We start from the raw sequence: 27,490 nt of genomic DNA, 5'->3' as shown, positions 1-27,490 counted from the left end.
TTGGAACTTCAGGATGTGAAGAGAAAGGAAAAAAAACAAAGAAAAAACAAGTTAAGCATTCAGCATTAAAAAATAATGTTTCAGTAGATCATAGAAAGAGTGGTCAAAGCAGAATGTGTCATGAACAGGAGGGTTTTTTTTTGATGAAATTATATGACATTGTTTTATTCAAAAACTTTAATAAAGATTTCTTCAAATTAGTTAGCCCTAAACTCTAAAAGCCCAAATAATAAAAAGGACTCCAGAGTCCCAAAAGAATAATATTTTACTTGAATTAAGTTAAGAATTAGAGTGGGAAGGAAACCATGTTTTTATTGTATAAGTGGGCAAGTACAAATATTATGTTTTATATTCTAAGTACCTTTTGTAATTAGATTCTGGCATTACCCTAAAATTATTTATTAGCAGTTATTAGTCTAGAATAAATCTCAAAATTATAAAATTTTTAATATTTCATAAAGTCAAATATCAAATTCCAGATAACAGTGCTTGTATCAAAATTCTGAGAAAGAAAAAGACTTAATTTACACTGTATGTTTTCTTTTACCTAGGTCTACATTAGATTTACATTTAACTGATTTCCAGGATACTAGTGTAGGATATTTTTTTAATTTAAATTTGCTTATATAGACATAAATCAATTGCATAAACTGTACAGTTTCACACATATGTATATATTCAAAGTCACATTTGAAGAGTCATTGCCCTTCAAATCACTGATTAAGATGAAAGCTTTAAGTAACTGAACACTTAGCTGAAGCTCCAAATAGTTTAAGTATAAATACCAATTTAAATCAAATTTATATGCACCTTAGTTTTGATTATGGTACTTTTACATATGCAGCAGATACTCCAATACATTTTAAAAGACAGCCAAAATATATAATGGCTACATACTCAAAAGCAGTGGAAATACTAATTCACATATTACTTTCATCTACACTACTCTCACCCAAAATGTTAAGATAAAATTATTTTAGAAAGATTCAAAGTACATGTTTGTTTATAGATGTTCCTTCTGAAAACTAACACCAAAGCGTTGCTGATAAATTTTTGAAATAAGGTGGATACTTAAAGAACATGCTGAGTAGTTTTTTAATCGGTCATACTAAGTCATTAAAAGATTAGAAAAATTAAACCACACTTATTTGCCCAATCTAGATGAGGTATCCTCATAGCTGATTAAGTAAATGCAATTCATTTAAAGGTGACTGTTTAAAATTTGAAAACACAGCACCAGGAAGAAGCAAGAAGGATAGAATAGTTATAGTATTAAAGAACCTTCAGAACCACAACTGGGCCAAAACCTGGACCTCCAGGAAAGAAAAGACAAAAGCTTAATTTTCTAAAGAGTTAGTTCCATTATGGACTGCTGTTTTAAAAAGGTTGACAAAAATTATACTTACCTTTACTCCATGTCCAATATCATCTAGAATTGTATAGTCAATAGGTTTTCTAATATAACGAACTGGTCGTTCAAGATTGGCTGGAGCAATAATCTTATGTGTCCTTGAAGTGTTTTTATTGGTAGTCAAAATACCAATCTCTCTTCTTGCAACTTTCTCTTTATGAATATCAACGGTCTGCAAAATATAAACACAAGACAAAAATGTAGAGTTCTAATCCCCAGAAGAATCAAAATATAAATGCTCAGACATCTAACATTATTATTCATATACTTAGCCCCAACTGCTAAATTTTGTTCTTTTTGGATCTACTAGCTTTCTCCATTCTTAGGCTAAAGCCTAAGGTTGGCAAATCATGGCTGGCCAACCAAATCTGGTCCACAAACTGTTTTTTATAACCTGAAGTTTTTTACAACCTGGGAGTAGTGTTTACATGTTTTAATGGTTTTTAAAAGTCAAAAGAAAAATAATGTCATGACATGTGAAAATCATACCGAATTCAAATTTCAGTTTCCATAAAGAAAAATTTTTGGACCACAGCTATTCTACTTGCTTACATATTTTCATACTACAGGGCAGAGATAAGCAATTAAAACAAAGACTGCATGGCCCGCAAGTCTAAAATATTAGGGGGTTCTTTACAGAAAAAAGTGTGCCAACCTCTGGGTTAAAGCATGCTAATTTTTTCCCAAGCTCCATTGCTCCATTAATACTCAAACTAATATATAATGACTAAGAAAGCTCCAGGTATTATGTTGGTTACATTTTTAAATAACCTATTAGTATAATTTCCATTGATGCTCAAATGCTTTTCTATTCTTAAAAAAGAGAGGCTTAAAATATAAATACAATGTTATCATCTTTTTACAAAAAAAATTAAGTTTGTGTATATTTTATCATGATAACATTAAAATATTTCATTAATTTATCCTATTTATTAAATGTTCACATAGGATAAATGTGTTTTTACTTGGTCTTCTATTTGTTGATAGCGAATTTCTGTATAAACATAGATAATTAATATCCCTAAAAAGCATTTCTCAAACAGCAGGTTGTAATTTAGTGGTATGTGAAAGGCAATTTTTTATTTTTTTAAATTTATTTATTTATTCATGAAAGACAGAGAGAGAGAGAGAGAGAGAGAGACACAGGCAGAGGGAAAATCAGTCTCCATACAAGGAGCCCGATGTGGGACTCAATCCCAGGACTCCAGGATCACGACCTGAGCCGAAGGCAGACGCCCAACTACTGAGCCACCTAGGCGTCCCAAAAGGCAATTTTTTTAATAAAAAAAAAATAGAAATATTAGACTATATATGCATAGTAAGTATTTTTTTCTTGAAATATTTGTTAAATATATATATATATATATATACATATATATATATATATATATATATATACAGGAATTGATACAGGAAAAAGATACAGGAATTGTGTACTGGGTGCAACATAAAATATATTTTTTTACTGTGAGTTGCAGTCAAAAAAGTTGGAAAACACTTCACTAAAATTGTTCATATCTCTCATACTCTTCCTGGGCCAAGCAGCAATTAACAGACACTCATTCCTCCCCAGTCCTACTTCATTTTCCCCTTTCTGAAAACAGAACCAGGTAATAACATAGAAACGGAAAGAAAAGATAACCATTATGACAGTATTAAATATCACTATAAGTAATCTGAAAGCTGATTATCCCTCTAAACTATCCAAGGTATGAAGGGAACTTGAAACAAAAGTCTCCTATTTCAACCAAAAGATTTTAAAAGCAACAGTATCTATAAGCTTCACAACTAGTATCTAAATGAAGCATCAAATCAAAGACTGGCCAAGGTAGTTAACTTTATCATTTTAAATATTTCTTTTTAAGGCAAAAATAATCTTTGAGCTTTCCTGAGCACGTTAAGTAAAAATTACAAAACCTGCCTTCCTTTTCAACTACTACAGGAGAGCTGTAACAGAGAAACAGACATTTATACATTAGTGACAATATTGGTATTTACTTATTTTTAACTTCAGAGAAATAAAAATCTCATTTTAAATAATTTCTAATGTGTCATGCTGAATCATTAAAACATGCACTTAGAAATATTTCATATGTTTTAAGTATGCTTCAAAATAAACAAAACCAAAGAAAATATGGCACTTTTTTTGACACCTATTTTTTTTATAACTGGTCTTCACAATGTCAATAAAAGAAAATTTATCAGAGAATGTAATCGTCTTGAGACACTGTTCTTCCTCCAGTTTTTAGAAATGTAGTTATACTATTCAAAAAGGAAACCAAAAAAAAAAAAAGGGAAACCATAAGAATGCAAACCTAACCAACCATAGAATTTTAAGCTTACTGCAAACTGAAACTTTAATTTCAAATTTTAATGGTGGAATTATTAATACATCTCTGTATTAATAAATAAAATGAGGGGGAGACCTGGGTGGCTCAGCGGTTGAGTGTCTGCCTTTGGCTCAGGGTGTGATCCCAGAGTCTCCGGATCGAGTCCCACATCAGGCTCCCTGCATGGAGCCTGCTTCTCCTCCCTCTTCCTATGTCTCTGCCTCTCTGTGTCTCTCATGAATAAATAAATTTAAAAATCTTTAAAAAAAATAATAAAATAAAATGGGAAAGCAAGTTTCCATATCTGCATTAATATAGTTACGTTTTATAATAAGCACATATTTTTTAACTGTGAAAAAATTAAGACTTTTTTTAAAAAGCACTGAAAACATTTGATCATTTTTCTGGGGATTGGAGGCACTTACATATTACTTATAAGTTCTTCTTATATATGCACAAACACAGCCCAAACCTACAGACCATTCACTAAGGATAAAACAAAAACCAATATAGCAAAGAAAAAAAAAATCTCAGAATTATAGGTCTAAAGTGGGCTCTTACAACTTCCTGAGAGGGAAAGCAAAGTGCAAACAATAAACTATAAGAAAATACATCCCTTCATCAGGAAGGGACAATTTTCCCAGCACTAAACTCCAAAAGGAATTTTGGCTGGAGGAATTTTGAACAGAAAAATGTTGCTTCTTATATTCTCAGTTAAAAAAAAAAAAAAAAAAAAAAACCTCAAGGCATGTTTTAAAACATAAATCTTAAGAGCATAACATCCATGGAAAATCAAAAGAATTTAGTTTGGTTATATAATATTTCTAGTTGTTTACTCTAAAAGAATTCCTACATCTTAGAAAAACTAGACCAGGGTTTCTCAATAGTGACACACTTGACATTTTGGGCCAGATAATTTTTTGCTGTGAGAGGCTGTCCTGAGTATTGCATCATGTGAAGAAGTATCCCAGTAGACCTGTAGCACTCCTCCAAACCAAGTTGTGATAACCAAAAATGTGTGACATTACCAAATGTCTCCATGAGGGTAAGTGAACCAATGATTTAGCGGGGGTACTAATTCACTTGTCCTTACATTACACACTCTGAAATATCAATATCAATTACTTCCAAACTTCTTACAAGAGCTGACTTAAGATTAGTATTTCTAGTGACTAAGTATAGATAGTTGGTGTTATTAACTTTTTAAAAAACATCTATAATAAAATATAAGGTTAAGAAAACCAAAGAGCATAATTTGTATTCCTGCCATCCTACTACAACACTAAGTTAAACTGGAGGAGTTCTTGTTAACAAAATCATATCTATATTCAGAAAATAGCTATGTTTTTATGTGGAGTCTGAATAATAACAGAGAACAATGAATCTACTACTCCATTAGGAAGGAAGAGAAAGTTTGGTCCATAAGATTATGAAATTTTCAGCAATCACCTACTTCAAATTTTTCAAAGCTTTCTCTTGGGGAAAACCATAGTCAAATTAGAATAATAGAAGGAACACTCCTCTCTCTATATAGCTAATATCAGCATTTATCAACTTACAACTGTCAGTTTTAAAAGAATTTTTGTAAAGCTCCTATGATGTATTGTTTAATTTAAAAATAACATGAGTTAATACATAAAATCTTTAATATATACGTGTGTGTGTGTGTGTGTGTGTATATATATATATATATAAAACTACTGTTTTTTCCTAAATCTAACTCATTGCTTGCACTAACCACCATTGCATTTGCCTTCATTATATTCTTTGATGTTATAAAGCTAAAATGTATTAATGCTAAGTTTTGGAAGTACAAGTTCAACACTGATGCTTAGGAAGAATTTTATTTTATTTTTTAAGATTTTATTTATTTATTCATGCAAGACACAGAGAGAGAGACAGAGAGAGAGAGAGACAGAGACAAAGGCAGAGAGAGAAGCAGGCTCCATGCAGGGGGCCCGATGTGGGACTCGATCCTGGGTCTCCAGGATCACGCCCTGGGCCAAAGGCGGCGCTAAACCGCTGAGCCACCTGGGCTGCCCAAAGAATTTTAATAGTAAAATAAAAGTATTCCAAATTTGTCCTGGATTTTTAAAGTTACTAGTTATATGACAATAAATTTATTCTTATTTAGTAGAGATCTCAAGAATAGCGCTTATCCATGGCAAATAAAAAGCTTAATTAGCAAAGACCAAAACTAATGAAAGTACACTTCTAATAAACACCATTATTGTTCCTACCTGCTAACCAAAAAACACACCAAGTAATATCACTGCAACTGTGTGGACTATTATTATTAATAGATCCTTATTAATTTGTTTCTCTATCCTTCTCATTGTAGCAACTGCCAAGTTATGCAGTGCCAAACCCAAGTCCTCTAAAACACCTCTTATCATCACCTTGAGATAGTTATACTTGCTCCCAGCTCCCTTGCAAGCCTGAGACCCACTCCCACATCTCCTTCATACACAGGCCACAACAGATATCAAGAAGGTACTATATAAAATATTTTGTTTTAGGATTATCTTTATATTGTGTGTCCCATTAACATGGATAATTAAGAGTTGACTGTACTGCACAGCACTGCTTCAGACAGCTGACCATCAGTGTGGGAAAATATGTGCAAACAGCTACAGTGGACTAACTCAACTAAGTTGCATGTTTTCATATATGTCTTAATTTTTTATTAAGTTAATGTTTCATAAGCTTTTAATTGTTTAAATGACAAATATGCTTAAATATACTCATATTATTCACCTTTCATAAAACAAATTAGTTACTACTAAATGGTAATTTTCAGTTATTTGTTAATAAGATGATATAAACTATACATAAATTAAGGACTATATAAATCCTACTTTTTATGCATAACAACATACCGATAACCTTTAGTAGGATTTCCTTAATTTAAAATAGAATTTTGGGAGTGCCTGGGTGGCTCAGTTGGTTAAGCGTCTGCCTTTGGCTCAGGTCATGATCCTGGGGTCCTGGGATCAAGCCCCACTTTGGCTCCCTGCTCAGTGGGGCATCTGCTTCTTCCTCTACCCTGCCATCCCACTTGTGACCCCGCTCTCTCTCTCTCTCAATTACATAAATAAAATCCTTAAAATTGAATTTTTAAACAAGGCTATCAAGTTTTTTAAACAAAAAAATTACCTTACATGGTGAGTTCCTCAGGGTGTAGACTTTCCAATGCATTTTACTATCTAGTTCTTCAGAAGAATTTCTTCCCTTCTATGGCATTTTATAATAATCCTTTCTTATTTCTTTTGCTATTTGCTAACTACTTCAACACCTGGCCAAATAAGTTCTAGTCAACTCTTGGAAGGCTGGGAGGAACAATACTTTTTAAGCTCTTTATGTTGCCTTTGACCCTCTTGATCTTCTCCTAAGCCATGATAAACTGAATGTAGATCATACTGATTCTCTCTAGTAAGCTGAGAAGAGATAGGCCTGGCTTAGAAGAATTTTAGTTCACAAGTTTGTAAAATTTTAGTCTGAAAAATGTTCTACAGACCTTTTTTTTTTTTAACTTACAAGAAATGGACACAAAGTCAAGGACATGGTAAATAGCATTCATCTATACACATAATACTCACTGACTTAAAAGTAGCTATATATGTTTATACAAGTAATTCAGAAAATTCTATGTTCTGATAACTACATGTTCTTGAAAAATATTTATTAATTTAACTCCTACTCTCAGCCTGAAAATTAAAAATTTCAGTTAGCTTTTTAAATAATATGCTTCCAAAGAAATGATAAGACAATAGCAACAAAGTTAGAGATCGAATTTCTTTAAAACTGCCATCCTTGGGGTGCCTGGGTGGCTCAGTTGGTGATCCTGGGGTCCCGGATTGAGTCCCACATCGGGCTTTCCGTGGGGAGTCTGCTTCTCCCTCTGCCTGTGTCTCCACCTCTCTCTCTCTGTCTCTCATGAGTAACTAAGATCTTTAAAAAAAAATTGTCGGGATCCCTGGGTGGCGCAGCAGTTTGGCATCTGCCTTTGGCCCAGGGCGTGATCCTGGAGACCTGGGATCGAATCCCACATTGGGCTCCCGGTGCATGGAGCCTGCTTCTCCCTCTGCCTGTGTCTCTGCCTCTCTCTCTCTCTCTCTCTCTCTCTCTGTGACTATCATAAATAAATAAAAATTTAAAAAAAATTGTCATCCTTGGAGCACCTGGCTAGGTCACTCAGTGGAGCATAACCTCAGGGTTAAAAATTCAAGCCTTATAATCGGTATAGAAATGACTTAAAAATAAAAATCTTAAGAAATAAAAATAAATTTGACATCCTTAAAATACCTAAGGTAATCCACATCAAGAACCTCTCCTAATACTTCTGATGGATATAGTGAGTGTGGTATAAATTACTACACTACTTAATGCTATTATTATCCATTTACTACAAAAACAGTCTGATACTAAGTAGTCATAATCAATTCTATCTTGTTTTTCAAAACCTTCAACTTTTAGAGAAGGAGTTATTATTTTGTTGTGTTGAACACAACTATGTATGTTTCCTGATACACCTTCCTGATATATAGTGGTAGAGTTGAATTCCCATCCTCAGATTATAAATCAGAATAATTTCTGAATAGTTGTTTCCTGTTTCAGGAAACACCTGTTATATCAGAGTGATAGAAGGTTGAGGTCAGTGAGCACAGACAGGTGAATAGCAAAGTCAGCAGAAAAGTAAGAAAGCAAATATAAATCAAGTTCATTTGTGATAATCTCAAAAGAATAAAGAATTCAAATTGAAAGCTCAGAAATCATCTAATCAGTCCTACCATTTTACAGATGAGAAAACGAAGTTCAAGTAAGTCAAATGTCAAGCAAGTCAGCAGAAGAACCAAAGTAAAATCTAGATCCTTTACCCTCTCCACTCCTAAACCTATGGAGAAAAGAGCTAGAGCACTAAGAGGCTGAAAAGTATAAGGTTCTTACCCAGGAAACAGGAAAAAGATACTGATAAGGAAAGAAATACCCCAAAGATCTAGTATCTCCTAGTCCTGAACCACTCTACCAGACAACACTTGCAAAACAATTCTTGATACCTACTACCATTCCAATAAACACGTGATCTGATCTTGTCTTTGACCTGACTGAACCTCCATCCCAATCTTCTCTCCAAATTCTCTGAATCTAGTATTTTTGCTCCAAATGAAAAAAAAAAATCTAGGCTCAATATATTGGAAGACCTTTCTGGCTCCCTCTAAAAATATAATAATATTTTAAATAAAGCATAATAATAATATAAGTACCAAATACTTGGGAAAAAAACGTATTTTAGAACAAGGGCTTACAAACTACAGCTTACATGCCAAATCTGGCTTTCAGACTGCTTTTATATCACATACAAACTAACAATAGTTTTTTTACATTTTTGAAAAGTTGTTTAAAAACATATACATACCAAGAACATGAGATTGATACCACATACCTGGACCACAAAACTTCAAGTATTTACCATCTGGCCTTTTAGAGAAAAAGCTTGCCAATCCTTTTATTTAGAATACTTACTAAGTATTTGCTTTGTACACAGAAAATGTTTTCTCATACTATAATCTTTCAGTCTAAATAGTATCAAATAGCTTTGATGTTCAATTGACTTTTAAAACAAAGGACTCTACCTATTCATTAAACATAATTGAAAGATATTTCAAGCCTTAAAGCAAATGGTAAAAAAAAGATATAATTTTTTTAAAATTTACTGATTTCGGGATGCCTGGGTGGCTCAGTGTTGAGCATTGGCCCAGGGCGTATTCCTGGAGTCCCAGGATTGAGTCCCACATTGGGCTCCCTGCATGGAGCCTGCTTCTCTCTTTGCCTACATTCTCTTCCTCTGTGTCTCTCATGAAGAAATAAAATCTTTAAAAATAAAAAAATAAAAAATAAATAAAATAAAATTCACTGATTTCTTAGATATAGCCTTCTATCACCCCATTTCTCCTATTCAACCTCCCCCCAACATGCTATTTTGTATAGACTTAACAGGTATTTACAGCTGCAGATCCCTCAGTCATCCTGGGACTACTCAATTCCAAATGAAGATGATTCAAAATAAATAATAAAAATTAAAACAAAATGAATAAAAAATTTTTAGAAAAAAAGGTTCAACTTATTCAGGGCTCTGACTCAGTCCCGTTATTTCTGATCTACTGAATCTTTATCCATTCATCTCTCCCATTTTTCAATTACTCCTTTAAAACTGCTTTAAAACACACTACTAATTAGACCTATTAACTATAAATAAATATGATACTAAAAATAAAATGTTCTTATTAACTGAATTAATACATATAATTACAACTTAGATAGATTTATACACCTTCCTCAAGATTGCTACTCTTCTCTACCAAAGGAGTACAGAATTCTAATCAAAAAACAAATGACTTTAAAAAAAAATGACTATCAGGCCACTTGGCTGGCTTAGTTGGTAGAACATCTGACTCTCAATCTCAGGGTCATGAATTCAAGCTTCACATTAGGTAGAGAGATTACTTAAAAAAAAAAAAGATGATTATCTTTCACTGTTATTTGCTTATTATCTTCTACCTTCACAGTCTTATACACTCTCTTACAAACTAATAACAAACTATTCATCCTTTTTAAGAACTCTAATATATGAATTTCTCTTCTGCGTTTGCACTTTTCTTCTCACTTTCTTTTTGGGTCCTTTCCTAAGGACTTCAAACATGCAGAAATTTTAAGACTTTCAAGTGTAAACTTCAAAATTCTCTATCAGATCAGTAATTTGTCAACATTCCTCCTTCTATAGAAAACAAGTTCATCTATTTCATCATTATTATTTTCTAAGGGATCTCTTCTGAATAAAATTTCCCTCATTCATTAAAACTCATCAATACAAAAAAAAAAAAAAAACCCTCACCAATTCTTTGGAGTTGTTTTGTTGTTTTTTTACTTTAAGAGACACAGCAATATAACAAGCAGTAAATTATACAATCTCTATAGAAGTTTATATTGGGGGAAGGTGCCTGGGTGGCTCAGTTGGTTAAGCATCTGACTCACGCTCTCAGCTCAGTTTTTGATTAGGGTCATGAATTCAAGCCCCACGTTGAGCTCCACATGGCATGGAGCCTACTTAAAAAATAAATAAAAGTTTATATGGGATGTAAAGAAAACCCTACAGTGACAAATTCATATTTAAGATCAAATTTAGTATTAAATAACAAGAAATCTCTTTAACTTAGTCTGATGAACTTTCAAATAATAGAAATATATGGGAGTTCTCCAATATCTGATTTGATTATCTCAACTGATTTTATTTAATTACACAAGTTAAGCTTCAGACTTTGAAAAATTGTTCGATTAGTCAATTTCAGAAGAGTCCTGAACTCTTAAGATAAACAAAAAGAAAATATAATGTACATTTTTTATAATGGACATTTTAAAATTTGCTATTCCAGAAAAGTTCTAATCATTTAGATCTAAAAGAATGTTGAATACTAACTACATCGTTACTCAAGTAAGAGTGCTAAACTAGAAAAGCTCCAAGATCTCGCCAGAGAAACAAACAGGCAGATCAAAACCTTTACTTTTTAATGTTTTTTAAATTTTGCAATTACAAATTGGCTTTTCACTGAAGTATTTAGATGGTTCCAAAATACAGAAATGGTTACGAAAGCTATGACATATATACACGATACAGCCATTGAAAATGTTTACAAAGAGCTTATAACATCACGGGAAGACATCTGTTGTCATAGTAAATTAACAGAGCAAAATCTAAACTCTATACGTAATATAATCACAGCTACATTTTAAAAACTATTTAAAGGAAAAAAAGTATTGGAACAAAGTAAAACAAAATATTAAAGGTAAAAAGTTTGAACCCTGCATGAAGTTTTTTTTTCATTTTACTTTTCTATACGAGAATGGCTATTAAAATGGAGAAAGCATAACATTAAAATTTTTTAAATCTTATATAATTTTTTAAGGTCACTTAGATTAATATTTCCATTATTGAGGTTCTATCCTGGTAAACAAAAATCCTACCAACAGAAAAAAAAATTTAAAGAAGTGATCAGGTTATCACACTAAATTTTTTAAAAAGATAAACAAACATGAAATTTGGTAAAAGTTAGAAGAAACCAGACAAATTTTCACCTAAAGGCTGCTTACTTTAACTACTGAATTATAATAGAAACCATTAAAATTTGCTTCCCTGTCAAAATCAGAGAAGATAATGATTCCACAAAAAGAATAAAAAACAACCTAATATTGAATTTGTATTTTCCAAATCATACAGGCAAGCTAACTCACACAGTAAATGCTGCAAGAATTATATAGACTGCCTGTGTTTAAAAAAGTGTTCCCCATAGGCAAAATAGAAAAACAGTGTGGTCTCACTTGTGAAATATGATTGATTGAAGATTCCATCCTCCGTAGCTGGGATGCCTGAATATCCAGCATCTGTAGGACATTGTTGGCCAAGGTATTTATCAGATAGGCAACACTTGCTAAGGACTGGGTGGTGTAGGCTTTGGTTTCTTCTAGAGCTCGCTGCTTATCTGCTGACTAAGGGGGGAAAAAAACAATCATTAATTTAAAGATAACCCAGTCTATCAATCTACTCTACAAAAATACTCATCAAAACCATTGTTTCTGAATCTACACACACTAGTAAAAAGGTTCTGAATGTTGATTATCAGTATCATTAAACCCAACAACTACTGATTGAGTTGACTAATATTTACATGTTGAATAGGTAACATCTTTGTATATCTATAGCCATTTAATAAATGAGTTCCACTGGATGTTTTCAGCAATGGCAGCAAGCATATAGCTTCTCAAGATTAGACTCCTGGAAAGATAGCACTGATTTAAATGTCTAAATTCTGGCATCCGTTTTTCTACTTTCCTGAATTTGTCCTTTCCTTCCACTCAAAGTATGAAATGTGTTTATAACGTAATGTCTCATTAAAGTAATGACAATGATAAAATAAAGTTATAAGTAAAAATAACAAAGTAAATAAAAATGGGTAATAATAATAATGATAAATAATAAGAAATTAAAATAAAAATAATTAAATGGGTGCCTGGGTGGCTCAGTCAGCTGGGTGTCCTACTCTTGATTTTGGCTTGGGTCATGGTCTCAGTGATGTGGTCAATCCCCAGTTGGGCTCAACTCAGTGCAGCCTGCTTGAGATCTCTCTCCCTCTGCCCTTGTCCCCCTCCCTCCCTCAGAAATAAATATTTTTTAAGATTAAATAAATATATAAATATATAAATTTTTTAAGAATAAAATAATCAAAGAAATCTTTCTTCTCAAGCATTTTAAGTGTTACAAATCTATCAGACATAAATTGCTATCAAAACAGAGTACACAGTAAAAAACAGTCAATTCATTATTTCCAAGATCCTAAGGCAAAACAATGATAAAGACACACATTCTATGCTGCTAAATGCCAGACACCATCTACTTGTCCTAGTTCTGTAAAAAAAAAAAAAAAAAAAAACACACTGGTTCAGTAGAAAGTACACAAGCCTCTGAACCAGAACCTTTCATCTTCAGGTAAGCTCTACTATTTACTACAACGCAACAACTTGGACAAGAATAATAGTTTCTCAGTTTCCTCAGTTACAAAGCAGAGGAAAACCTCTCTGATAAACCTCTCTATCAACCATTCTAAATAGTGTGAACACCAAATAAGATAATGAATGTAAAACCATTTTCTAAAACTACAGATCATTCTATATAACAACTGTCATTATCTCTTTGAGTGGTCATTAACTGTTCAAAGTCCACTATGTTCCACTCTCCTCTCTCCTACACAGTATAGAAGTGAAAATTAACAACCCTGGATATGTTTTTCCAGGGAGAGCAAAATTCTTTTGAAGAAGCAGCAGTCAACAAAATAATCGAATGATATCCAGTTTAACTTGCAAAGGGCTAACTAAGGATAACTATATTCGCTTTTTTCTTTTCTATTCTAATCCTCAGTAATCTTGCTAACATCAATGCTTGAATTAACAAGAGAATTGGAACCAAATTTGGCTGAAGATAAACACTTTTAAAAACACATCATACAGGGACGCCTGGGTGAAGTTGAGCCTCTGCTTTCAACTCAGGGCGTGATCCTGCGTCTGGGGATCGATGGAGTCCCACATTGGACTCCCCACAGGGAGCCTGCTTCTCCCTCTGCCTATATCTCTGTCTCTCATGAATGAAAAAATAAACTCTTAAAAAAAAATCATACAAACTTCTAGATTCTGATTGTGTATGTAAGGAGCCTGGAGTCACCTTTCATCCTAACAAGTAAAAAGCTCAATACAATGAAAAAGATCAACAACTTTTCTTGAATTCATGGGAAAAGCAGCAAGTCATTAACACTTTTCAGACATTACTCTAAATCAGAATATTTACTATAGAGAATAATTCAAAATTAAAACACTTAGATAATTTATTTGATAGTATATGTCTTCAAAGGATCAAGAGGATAGATATTATTTTCAATGTATCCTTTTTTATATTTATAGTATTTGAAGTTTTTTGAAAAGCAGTATTATTATCACTTCATGCTCTACCTTTTTTGCTAGTGTATACATGAAATCATACAGCTGACTGATACTGCATCAAAGATAGAAGAGGCCCTTTTATAAATAGGCTTTGTATATATCTACTTTTCTATATAAAATTGAAGACCCTGTAATATAAAATGTATGAAGAAACCTAAATTGCATGTTGTTTGTAGTTGATATAACATTGATGTAAAATAATATAAAGTATGTATTCGGGGCATCATTCTTCTGCATTGAAGTAGCAAATGAACACTCTAAATTTTATAAATATATTGCTGTATCAATTGCTCTTTAGGAAAAAAAACCTGGCAATCCATTAAAATCCTGATGTATCTTCCTAATAGCAATCAAGTCATGAAGTTTTGAACATATAAAAGTCATGAATATCAGCTGATGAGACTGAAACAAAAAAAAAATCTTCACAAATATCAAAGTATTGCTAACTCTTTCCTAAAAGGTATATATTTATTGTACGTCCATGCTTAATAAATAATTGGTCTCAGTTTTGAAAACCAAAGTTAGCACAACTCTCAGATCATTATCATAAGAACAAGAATGCTTCTTGATTGCTTGTAAGTTGTTTTTTGACCAGGGAGCAGGTAGTGGATTTTGAAATGCTTTATTCACACTGTGTGAACTTAATATATTTTATTTAATAAAACTAAATGGTTTCTAACGTACTGAAAGAAAAAAATTATTCTTGGAACCCTCTGAGAGAAGATGACACAGATGACATGATCGCCTATAGAGAAATCGAAAAGAACTGACAAAAAAACTCTTGGAGTAATAAGAGATTACAATAGTAGGATACAAGGTTAATATACAAAAGTCAACTGTTTTCCAGCAATGAGCAAGTGGAATCTGACATTAAAAACACAATACTATTTACATTAATAATCAAAAATATAAAACACTTAAGTATAGCTCTAATAAAATATGTGTATGATCTATATCAGGAACACGGCAAAACTCTGATGAACAAAATCAAACGACTAAATAAATGGAAAAGCAGTCCATATATGGATAAGAAGACTCAATACTGTCAAGATGTCTACTCTTCCCAAACAGAAATATAGAGTCAGTGCAATCCCAAACAAAATATCAGCAAATTATTTTGTGTATATTGACAAACTGATTCTAAAATGTTTAAGGGGAGGCAAAAGATACAGAAGAGGCAATACAACATTGAAGGAGAACAAGAGTTGGAAGACTAACACTAGTCAACTTCAAGATTTACTCTACAGCTATAGTAATCAAGACTATGGTACAGGTGAAAGAACAGACAAAAAAGTTCCAAGGAAAAGGAGAGCCTAGAAATAGACCCACATCAAAATAGTCAGCTGGTCTTCAACAAAGGAAAAAAGGTAATAAATAGAGCAAAGACAATCTATTCAACAACTGGTGCTGGAAAAACTGGACAGCTAAATGCAAAAAAAAAAAAAAAAAGGATCTATACATAGAGCTTATATTCTTCACAAAAATTAACTAAAAATGGACTACAGACATAAAAGTAAACTGAAAAACTATGAAACTACTAGAACATAACACCCATATTGGGGTGACCTTGGGTATGGCAATGACTTTTCAGATATAGAATCAAAGGCATGATCCATGAAAGAAATAATTTATATGCTAGACTTCATTAAAATTAAAAACTTCTAAAAAAAAAACAAACAAAACAAAAACTTCTGCTCTACAAAAGACAATGTCAAGAGAAATGAGAAGACAAGTCACAAACTCAAAGAAAATATACAAAAGACACATCTGATAAAGGACTGCTATCCAAAATGTATCATATAAACAAGGGGCACCAGGGTGGCTCAGTCAGTTAAGCATCTGACTTTGGCTCAGGTCATGATCTTGGGGTCCTGGGATCGAGCTTCACACTCAGTGGGCAGCCTGCTTGTCCCCCTCCCGCTGCCCCTCCCCCACTGCTCATGCTCTCTCTCTCTCAAATAAATATATATACAAAATCTTTTTAAAAAAACAAAATATACAAACTCTTTTAAAAGTCAATAGGAAAAATTCAATTAAAATATGGGCAAAGATATTCACAGACACCTCATCATAGAAGATATACAGATGGCAAATAAGCACATGAAAAACTGCTCCGTATCATATGCCATCAGAGAGATAAATGCAACTTAAAACAACAATGTGATACTACTACCCACCTATCAGAATAGCCAAAATCTAGAACACTGGTAACACCAAATATCAATAAGGATGTGGAATACTAGAAATTCTCTCATTCACTGCTGGTAGGAATTCAAAATGGTATAGCCATTTTAGGAAGATAGGTTGGTTAAAACCAACTTAATATATAAATAATGCATTCACATCAAACAATGACCAAATATACATTACACTGTACTGTACAAACAAATATAAGTTTTTAAAAAGAGTTTGCAATTAGGATCCCTGGGTGGCTCAGTGGTTTAGTGCCTGCCTTTGGCCCAGGGCGTGATCCTGGAGACCCATTGAGTCTTGCATCAGGCTCCTTGCATGGAGCCTGCTTCTCCCTCTGCCTGTGTCTCTGCTTCTCTCCCTCTCTCTGACTCTCATGAATGAATAAATAAAATCTTTTTTAAAAATAAAAAATAAACAAATAAAGCGTTTGCAATTGCTTAAAGAACTAGGAGACTTAAGTCACTCCAAGGAACTGCCACAGGGCCAGTCCATCGTACGCTCTATAATACTGCTCAAAAGAATTGGTAAACGACCACCACCATATTCAAATTTCAAGGACAACTGAGTTTTGGCAAAATATAATCCATGACATTACTGTTTCTGACTTATACTTTATTTATTCAGTAGTTTTGTTTTGCTTATAAATTACATATTTATAGTTGTTACAAGAGAGGTGTAATCATAAATAATTTATATGCAATTTTATGTTTGAACATTAAACATTAGCATAAAAATTAAATGTACTTTTCAAAATAAGTTAACACAGGCAGATTTCTTTCTTTTCATTTAAAGGGTTTGTCCTTGGAGTACCTGGGTTGTTCAGTCAGTTGAGCCTCTGACTCTTGATTTCCCCTGGAGTCATGATTTCAGTGTCATGGAATGGAGCCCCGCATCGGGCTCCACTCTTGCTGCAGAGCGGCCTGGGATTCTCTCTCCCCCTCCCTCTGCCCCTCCCACCATCCCGTGCCCTCTCTTTCAAATAAATAAATCTTAAAAAAAAAAAACAAAAAAAAAGAGGCGGGTATGTCAATCAATCAATAGGTTTGTCCTTTACTCAAGCCTAAGATTTACTATGTCAGCCACCTGGGTGGCTCAGTCAGTTAAGTACCCAACTCTTGATTTCAGCTCAGGTCATGATCTCAGGGTCCTGAAATCAAGCACCGCATTGGGCTCTGTGTCTGGACAAGGAGCCTGCTTAGAATTTCTCTCCCTCTCCCTAAGACCCTCCCCTAGCTCATACTCTCTCTCTCTCTCTCTAAAATAGGTGAATAAAATCTTAAAAAAAAATTTACTACGTCAGTTCATATGTAAATATGAAAAAAGAATGCAAATATAGTCCTGTAAACATTAATGTAATAGCCCTTATGTAGACTAAGGGAGGACACATGTAGACTAAGGGAGATATTTTTTTCTCACAGAATAACAGAATGTTATTCCCACAAAATAATTCAGTAAACTAGAAACAATTCATTTATCTATGATACTCATTCTTATACAAAATTCAGTTTTGTGTAAGACAGTTTTTTTTTAAAAGATTTTATTTATTTATTCATAGAGACACACAGAGAGAGAGAGAGGCAGAGACACAGGCAGAGGGAGAAGCAGGCTCCATGCAGAGCCCGACGTGGGACTCGATCCAGGGTCTCCAGGATCACGCCCTGGGCTGCAGGAGTGCTAAACCGCTGCGCCACCGGGGCTGCCCTGTAAGACAGTTTAGTAACTATTTTCATTAATAGAAGAGGCAAAGGGGCACCTAGGTGACTCAGTGGTTGAGCATCTGCCTTTGGCTCAGGTCATGATCCTAGAGTCCTGGGATCAAGTCCCACATCAGGCTCCACACAGGGAGCCTGCTTCTCCCTCTGCCTATGTCTCTGCCTCTCTCTATACGTCTTTCATGAATGAATAAATGAAATCTTAAAAAAAGGAGGGAGGGGGGCATCCCTGGGTGGCTGAGCAGTTTAGCATCTGCCTTTGGCCCAGGGCATGATCCTGGAGTCCTGGGATTGAGTCCCACATTAGGCTCCCAACATGGAGCCTGCTTCTCCCTCTGCCTGTGTCTCTGCCTCTCTCTCTCTGTCTCTCATGAATAAATAAATAAAATCTTTTTTAAAAAGTGTTAAAAAAAAAAAAAAGTAGGCTTTAAAAAAACAAAAAGGCAAAAAATCGGGACACCTGGGTGGCTCTGCAGTTGAGCATCTGCCTTTGGCCCAGGGCGTGATCCTAGAGTCCTGGGATCGAGTCCTGCATCGGGCTTCCTGCATGGAGCCTGCTTCTCCCTCTGCCGCTCTCTGTGTCCTTCGTGAATAAATAAATAAAAATCTAAAAAAAAAAAAAAAAAAAAAAAGGCAAAAAAATCATGGGGCACCTGGGTGGCTCAGTCAGTTGAGCATTCAATTCTTGGTTCCAGCTCAGCTCATGATTTCATAGGTCATAAGACTGAGTCCAGAGTCAGGTTCTGCACTCAGCAGAGAGTCTGTTTGAAAGACACACTCTGTCTCTCTCTCTTTCTTTTTTTTTAAGATTTTATTTATTCATGAGAGACACAGAGAGAGAGAGAGAGGGGCACAGACACAGGCAGAAGCAGGCTCCATGCAGGTAGCCTGACACGGAACTCAATCCCGGGTCTCCAGGATCACACCCTGGGCCAAAGGCAGCACTAAACTGCTGAGCGACCCAGGCTGCCCTGATTCTCTCTCTCTGCCCCCCCTCCCCACTCCCACTCAGGCTCTTGTGCTTTCTCTCTCAAATAAATAAATATATCTTTAAATAGAAGAGGCAAAAATCTGGTTCCCGTAAACTGTGTGAAACAAAAATAACAAAAAATGACATATAGAAACAAATGCTGAGGACAAATGATACAAAGAAGGAGAGCTGTGGGGCCACTGCTACAAAAAAAGAAAAAAGTTTACTGTAACACATCTACCATATATGTAAGACATTGAGCTCACAGTTGAGGAATTTTAAAACATCTTAACTGCTCTCTCAAGGATCTATTATGAGAGAAGATTCACATAAATTATTAAAGTGAGTTAAACAAGGTAAATAAAAACAAAGTACAGTGAAATAAGGAAAATATGATAGATAGTATGAGGAAAATGGCAGGTTGAAAACAATGTCAATTATGTCAAGTGCATAGATAGATTTATAATGAAGAAAAAAACTGAATTAACATACACAGCTGATTCAGAAAAGTAAAATTCCCACAGATTACTTGTATTATACGTATCTTTTTAATTACGTAAATAATTTTATGACAAGTCTTAAGTGAAAGAAACTCTACTCCCTATTAATCTTCAAATAACAATGTCAGGAAATTTTACATCATTATTACTTTGCATTAAAAACCAAAACAAGTTCACATGGGATCCCTGGTTGGCGCAGCGGTTTGGCGCCTGCCATTGGCCCAGGTCGCGATCCTGGAGACCTGGGATCGAATCCCACGTTGGGCTCCCGGTGCATGGAGCCTGCTTCTCCCTCTGCCTGTGTCTCTGCCTCTCTCTCTCTCTCTGTGACTATCATAAATAAATTAATTAATTAATTTAAAAAAAAAAACAGGTTCACAATGGGGAGGGACAGGAGTAATTTTTTCATAGGATAAACACCCTATATATAAACAACTCTTTATATAAACAACCATATATATTTTTTCTTCTTAATTTGTAAAAAGCTCATTCTGTCTTGGTTTCTAAGTTATGAGATTATAATACTGGAATCAGAACTTACTCAGAAACCAATAATTTTTATTTAAGCATTAACGTTAGCCCCAGTTATTTCTAATGGGCATCTTTTGAGAGAGCCATCCTCACCACCTCCTCTATAAGATTCTCCACCGCTCAATTTGAATGTTAAGAATATACATTTTCAAATATAAAGCCATCCCTCCAGTCCTTCAATATAGCAATTCTGGAACCACTTCAGCATATGATCAACTAACAATAATCTGATACACCTATGTCTGACACAATGAGCCTTTATCAGGCCATAATTTATCCTAAAAACATACCTCTCGTCCAAGGGTCTCAATTCTAGTCTGAGTTTATATAAGTTCCATTACACTGGGATTCCTAGGTGGCTTCAGCAGTTAAGTGTCTGCCTTCGGCTCTGGGCGTGATCCTGGGGTCCCAGGATCAAGTCCCACATCGGGCTCCCTGAATGGAGCCTCCCTCTGCCTATGTCTCTACCTCTCTCTCTCTCTCTGTATGTCTCTCATGAATAAATAAATATAAAATCTAAAACAAACAAAAAACACAAAAAACCTCTACTACATTTATAGCTCTAATTCTATTTTAGAAAAATAATCAAATACGAAAAAGGCACAGACAAGGCTGTTCACTGACACAGCAAATGACAAAAGAGAAAAAACATGAGACTGATTACACAATGCATTTCTATAGTACATTCATGTAGTAATGAAAACAGTGCTGCTATGTACTGAGATGGAAATACAGCTACAAAATCACTAACTGCAAAAGAGCTGGTTACAAAGCAACAACACTAATCATCCTAATCCTATAGGTGCCTATTATGTGTAAGTAAATATGAGCACAAGAAAAAAAAAAACAAAAATAAGTGCCAAAATGTTAACATAAGCTTTCTCTGAATACTGGGAATACAATTTATTTGGGTCTTTTAACAAAACTTTTAAATATGGTCCAGTTTTTTGTTTTTGCCTTTTTTTTTTTTTTTTTTTTTTAACTTCAGGGAAGTATTACTTGCCTTGTCAGGAAAAAAATAAAGCTATTACTTTTTTTTTACCTGCAACACATGAATTAATACAAAAGAACAAAAAAATAAAATTAAGTGTTTTGTCCTAGTCAATTCTAAGGAATATTTGTAAGGCATAAAAGTTCCAAAACAATTTATTAAAATATTTCTGAAATGTATTTTACATTTGCATGCTTATTGAAACAGTTATTTGGGGCTCAAAAGTTTTTTATTTATTTCTAAGTTCAAAATGAACTTAGAAAAGGTTGAGGTTGCTGCACATCTACACTATGGATAAGTTGATCCAAGAACATTATGGTTTTATAAGAATCTAGTATAACAAGAGCCGATATTCTTTTTTTTTTATTTAAGATTTTATTTATTTATTCATGAGAGACATAGAGAGAGAGAGAAGAGGCAGAGACACAGGCAGAGGGAGAAGCAGGCTCCATGCAGGGACCCCGATGCGGGACTCGATCCCGGATCACGACCTAGGCCGAAAGCAGATGCTCAACCGCTGAGCCACCCAGGCGTTTAAGATTTTTGTGCTCACTTCAGCGGCAAGTTTGAGATTTTTTTCCCCCATAAATGTTCAATAAAGACTGGAATAAATGTAAACAGACATTATTTCAGTAAAACTGATACTAAAATTTCTACTTTGTCTTTAACCTAGAAGACATGAGAGACACAGAGAGAGTGAGACAGGCAGAGACACAGGCAGAGGGAGAGGCAGGCTCCATGCAGGGAGCCAGCCTGATGTGGGACTGGATCCCCAGTCTCCAGATCAGGCCCTGGGCTGAAGGCAGCGCTAAACTGCTGAGCCACCTGGGCTGCCCTCAACCGAGCTATTTAATACTCCAACTTAAATAAGATTAAGTTACTGAAAGAAAAAAATCATTTAGATAAGAGAAAAAAATATCATAGATTTGAAAAAAACACGATGTATGCTCTGGTAAATACAAGTAGTCCTATGAAGACAGATTTTTAAGATTTTAATTATTTATTCATGAAAGACACAGAGACAGAGGTGAAGACATAGGCAGAAGGAGAAGCAGGTTCCCCTTGGGGAGCCTGATGTGGGACTCGATCCCAAGATCACGACCAGAGCTAAAGTCAGATGCTCAACCACTGAGCCACCCAGGTGCCCTGAAGACAGCTTCTTATACAGAATAGTAACCTCCTTGGCAGGTCCATATTATGCAGTTATTAATCTTCCAACCTTGCTATCTCTTGACTTTCCTTCATGATACCAATTACTTTCTACATGGAGATGTTCCTGTTCTGTCTTCAAACTACTTGTCTTCTTGCTATACTTTCACTCTTTAGAATGAAACTTCATTCCTTCCTCAGGTATCAATTCCAAGCACAGAATTTTAGTATCTATGTATAGCTTACCTCACATCTCTCCCAAACCCTTATTTTTGTTTACACAGTATCTCATCTGTATATTAAAAGCTCAATGTACCCACAACTCATTACCTTCCCCAAAACCACTTCCTCCTAATTCTGTTCATATCATCATTACTCTATCCTCTAAGATACTTTCCAACTCTCTGTATCCTGTACCTTATCAATTGCCAATATACTTAAATTCTAACCATGTCTGCACTCTTTCAGTTCCACTGCCTACATTCTACTTCAGGTCCTCATTATATCTTACTAGTACTACTTATACTAGCTTCCAGGTCAGTTGGTAGTATCTTACAATCTGAAGATTGTCCTGAAGATTAATCTTTGTAAATCGGTCCTGAAACCCCCCACCACTTTCTGCTACCTACTGCTATATATAAACTCCTCTACTTACCACTTACAGCCTCCCTTAATATGGTCTAGAATTTATCTCCCATTCAACCCTACTAGGACCCTTTAGATTATAGCCTAATGAGATTCATGGTTCTGAAAACACAGGTCATTATTTCTTACCTCTGTACCTTTGACTATTACTTCATTTGTAACACATCAACTTTACCAACAACCTACCTCTGCCTCTTCAAGGTAATCATTCCTGATTATGATATTCATTATTTTTAATTGAGAATTCCTACAGCATTTTGTCAGATTTACAGCACATATCTTATATGTGCATGTTTCATTGACCCAAACCACCACACACCCCCTAGTGGCAAGCCCTTGATGGTAAGCACTATGTCTTATGTATCTTCATATCACATTATACACAGAAGTTACATATTATTTATTGAACTGTATCTACCTTAAGGTTCCAGAAAATAATGGTTACTTCTTCACCAGTGAGAGTGAGGATGGGGTAGAAGAAGTGATATAAGGATAACGTTTGGCACAATCCAGGCTATTCATGGTTATCGTATACCCCTAAGAAAAAAATTTAAACTTAACTTTTCAATTCGGTCTTCTGGGATTGATACTTGGAAATAAAAAGAATAAGAGCTTTACACCCTCTAGAGCTGCTCCAAACTGTAGTATCATTATCATCAGGTTCCTACTATTACTTTTTCTTTCTATTTCTACTAAATAGAATCACAGATTTGTCAGATATATGTGTATAGATAATGGGGAGGGGGCAGGAACAGAATTATAGTATTCTGGGAGTATGAGTGGGAATATGCAGGAGAGAATTCTCCTCCACAGGTAACACCCTTGAGATCTACTGTCTGTTTCTTTCTTTTCCCAAGCACTAAATCTCTTGCCTAGTCTAGTCCAGTGCATTACACTATCTGGAAAATATATAATTATTTTTGTTGTGACTATAAATATAACCAGTTAGATAAAGTGTCCGTACTTAGTTCCCATTAAAAGTTAGCCCATCTAAAGTATTAAACAATATGGGGATCCCTGGGTGGCTCAGTGGTTTAGCGCCTGCCTTTGGCCCAGGGCGTGATCCTGGAGTCCCGGGATCAAGTCCCACGTCAGGCTCCCGGCATGGAGCTTGCTTCTCCCTCTTCCCGTGTCTCTGCCTCTCTCTCTCTCTCTCTCTCTCTCTCATAAATAAATAAATAAATAAATAAATAAATAAATAAATAAATAAATAAATCTTTAAAAAATAATAAAGTATTAAACAATTCCTTCTAGACCCTCCATGATTAAGTTTATTTCAATAAACTCTTATCCATTGAACACATATTACATAACACATAACCTACTATGCAGTAGGACAGCAAAATGAATCCATGTTCTCTCAAGAATTTTTCAGCCCTGGGGCACCTGGCTCAGTCAGTTGAGCATCCAATTCTTGGTTTCGGCTCAGGTCATAATCTCCAAGTCCTGGGATCTAGCCCTGTGTCAGGCTTGCTCAAGCAGAGTCTACTTCTTTCCCTCTGCTCCTCCCTCCTCTCACATATGCATTCTCTAAAAATTAATAAATAAAATTTAAAAAATATATCACATGTGTAATTACCGTACTTAGCTCACAGATGAGTCATAGTATCTGACTCAATAATGGGACTGAGGGGAGTATTCTTAGAACACCTATTTACTGAGCTTTCAATTCTAAATCCCAACAAATCTCATAACTAAACCAAATTTGAAAGAAATACACTACCACTAAATTTTTGAAATTCAAGTAATAGATTCTAAAATATATGACAGTCATTACATGCAAATAGAAAGGTTTCGTCGAAGGAGCATATGAAGCATTGGAAATAGATACTTATGCCTTCAGATTTATTCAACTATTAATCTCTATAATGCCTACGAAAGAATATATTCATGTTTTGCTTCCAGATTCCTAGATGGAGAAGGCAGTCTTAAAAAAAAAATGATAGTACAGTATTCAAATTAGAATGAGTCATACATGTCATAGTGAAAAACAGTAAAACATAATTAGATAAACATAGACAAAAAAGGAACACAAGAGAGATATGAACGTGGGAAAATATTCAGCTATACAAATGGAGGGAAGGGGAAATGAAAAAAAAAGTACCATTTTTACCAAGTAATTAACAAGAAAAACAAGTTTTAAAAAATATGCCCACACAGTTTGAATATGCTTTGTGATCATCTTGTTTTGACAGATGAAGAAAGAAAAGCTCACATCAAGGATGCCAAAGACTCTTAAAGTTACAGTAATACTGAACTTGTCGGTACATACTTATGGTAAAATGTGCTAGATTCCAATACTGTTATATTTTCCTAAATTAAGAATAGGGTTGCACTAAAAAATAAGCTTATTGTTAGAAATAACAACAAAAAAAAGGAACAACCTCCATCTGTAAAAATAAATTAAGCAAACCTATTATGCAGTCATTAAAAATGTTAATATGTTATATTATGTAACATTAATACTTGTTACTGCATTGTTATATATTACCTCATTATCTTCTTTTAATCATGAAAAAAATCTATAAATGACTATAAAGAAAACATAGTAGGCATTTAAGTATATAAAAACATGCATAAGGGCAATGGGAAAATTTACATCCATTAAAATGTCAGGGTAATGGAAGAGTAACTTTTTTCTTTTGAAACATTTTTAAATGTCATATGTGCACTAAGCGAACATAAATTTTAAAAGGTGACAAATGACATTAAAAGCACAGGCAACAAAAGAAAAAGCAGATAAAATCGACTTCAAAAAAATTAACTTTTGTGCAAAGGATCCTATCAAGGCAGTGAAAAGACAACTCATGGAATGGGAGAAAATATTTGCAAATCATGTATCTGATAAGGGTTCAATAGCCAGAATATATAAAGAACTCCTGTAACTCAATGACAAAAAAAGACTCAATAAGAAAATGAGTAAAACATTCAGTAGCTATTTCTCCAAAGATAAACAAATGGCCAAAAAGTACATAAAAACATGTGCAACATCACATCATTAGAAAAATGCAAACCAAAACCACTTGATACTACTCCATACATATTTCGAATGGCTATTACAAAATAAATAAATAAATAAAATAAAAACAGAAAACAATCCTGACAGGGAAACAAACAAACAAACAAAAAATGGAACCCTTGTGCACTGCTGGTAGAAACATAAAATGGTGTGGAAACTGGAAAACAGTTTGGCAGTTTCTCAAAGAGTTAAACAGAGAATTACAATATGATCCAGTAATCCCACTTCTAGGTATATACCAAAAAGATTTGAATCAGGTACTGAAAAAGATACCTGTACACCAATGTCCATAGCAGCATTGCTTACAATAGTGAAAAGGTAGAGATAACCTACATGTCCCTCCACAGACGAATGGATAATAAAATTTGGTGGTGGGGATTCCCAGGTGGGTCAGTGTTTTGGCGCCTGCCTTCGGCCCAGTACATGAATGATCCTGGAGTCCTGGGATCAAGTCCTGCCTCGGACTCCCTGCATGGAGCCTGCTTCCCCCCTGCCTGTGTCTCTGCCTCTCTCTCTGTGTACTCAAGAATAAATAAATAAAATCTTTTAAAAAATAATAATAATAAAATAAAATTTGGTGGTTACAATGGGATATAATTAAACCTAAAAAAGAAAAAAAGTCCGGTACATTCCATGATGTGGATAAACCTTGAAAACCTAAGTGAAATAAGCAAGATGTCAAAGACCAATGCTATGATTCCACTTATATAAAGTACCTAGAATAGGCATATTCATACAGATAAAGTGTAGTAAAGGAGAGAAGGAGAGGGGGACTATTATTTAATGGATACAGAGTTTGTGTGGAATAATGAAAAAGTTCTGAAGATGGAAAGTGATAATGGTTGGACAACACTGTGAATGTACTTAATGCGACTGACTCGCACAATTAAAAATGGTTAAAATGGAGAATTTTAATTCCAAATGGTTAATTGGAGAATATGTATATTTATCACAATAAAAACCACTAAACAAAACAAATGGTGATAGAATGATAATTTCTTAATGGCCTAATACAGAAGTATTTTTAAATACATGTCCTTTAGGTTATAATAATGGGATCAACTGAGAATGAACTTTGTGAATTCATGGTAGATCATTTGGTTTTATCAATTTTTTTAAACTCTACAATTGGAACTTTCAGAGTCATTTTCAGACCTCTGGATCAATGCCACTCCAAAGTACAATCCAGGATAATCCTATTTTAAAACCAAACTAAGGGGGGGATCCCTGGGTGGCTCAGCGGTTTGGCGCCTGCCTTTGGTTCAGGGCGTGATCCTGTAGTCCCAGGATCGAGTCCCACGTCGGGCTTCCTGCGTGGAGCCTGCTTCTGTCTCTGCCTCTCTCTCCCTGTGTGTGACTCTCATGAATATATAAATAAAATCTTTTTAAAATAAAAATAAATAAAACCAAACCAAGAATGTTCATTTTTTTGAGACTACACTTTAGAATTGTTCTTCTGCAAAATACAGCCATTACTTCTTCCAAATGTTTTCAGTT

The 27,490-nt window shown here is 34.4% G+C and overlaps 1 protein-coding gene and 1 long non-coding RNA gene across 53 annotated transcripts in view; one reads left to right on the top strand and one right to left on the bottom strand.

Moving 5' to 3' along the window:
* ABI2 (abl interactor 2) overlaps nt 1-27,490 on the bottom strand; it is a 119,076-nt gene that overhangs the window by 47,072 nt on the left and 44,514 nt on the right. For 49 of the 50 annotated variants that reach the window (XM_025442227.3, XM_025442232.3, XM_025442231.3 and 46 more), the window contains exons 2-3: nt 12,115-12,282; nt 1,407-1,583 (exon numbers count right to left, since the gene is read on the bottom strand). In XM_025442227.3, the coding sequence (XP_025298012.1) occupies nt 1,407-1,583; nt 12,115-12,282 (345 nt within the window). Of the gene's footprint in view, nt 1-1,406; nt 1,584-12,114; nt 12,283-24,299; nt 24,506-27,490 lie in introns of those variants that run through there. The other variant, XM_025442243.3, reaches the window with a different exon arrangement.
* LOC112656779 (uncharacterized) overlaps nt 1-27,490 on the top strand; it is a 37,196-nt gene that overhangs the window by 1,673 nt on the left and 8,033 nt on the right. The window contains exons 2-3 of one of the 3 annotated variants that reach the window (XR_003134676.3): nt 6,083-6,234; nt 17,269-17,437. This is a non-coding gene — a long non-coding RNA (uncharacterized LOC112656779). Of the gene's footprint in view, nt 1-6,082; nt 6,235-13,708; nt 13,939-17,268; nt 17,438-27,490 lie in introns of those variants that run through there. The other 2 variants (XR_003134675.3, XR_007408924.1) reach the window with 2 other exon arrangements.

Source organism: Canis lupus, chromosome 37, assembly GCF_003254725.2.
Source record: "Canis lupus dingo isolate Sandy chromosome 37, ASM325472v2, whole genome shotgun sequence".
NCBI classification, from domain to species: domain Eukaryota; kingdom Metazoa; phylum Chordata; class Mammalia; order Carnivora; family Canidae; genus Canis; species Canis lupus.
The sequence above is the reverse complement of the archived record's forward strand: the minus strand, read 5'-3'. Positions and strand labels throughout refer to the sequence as shown.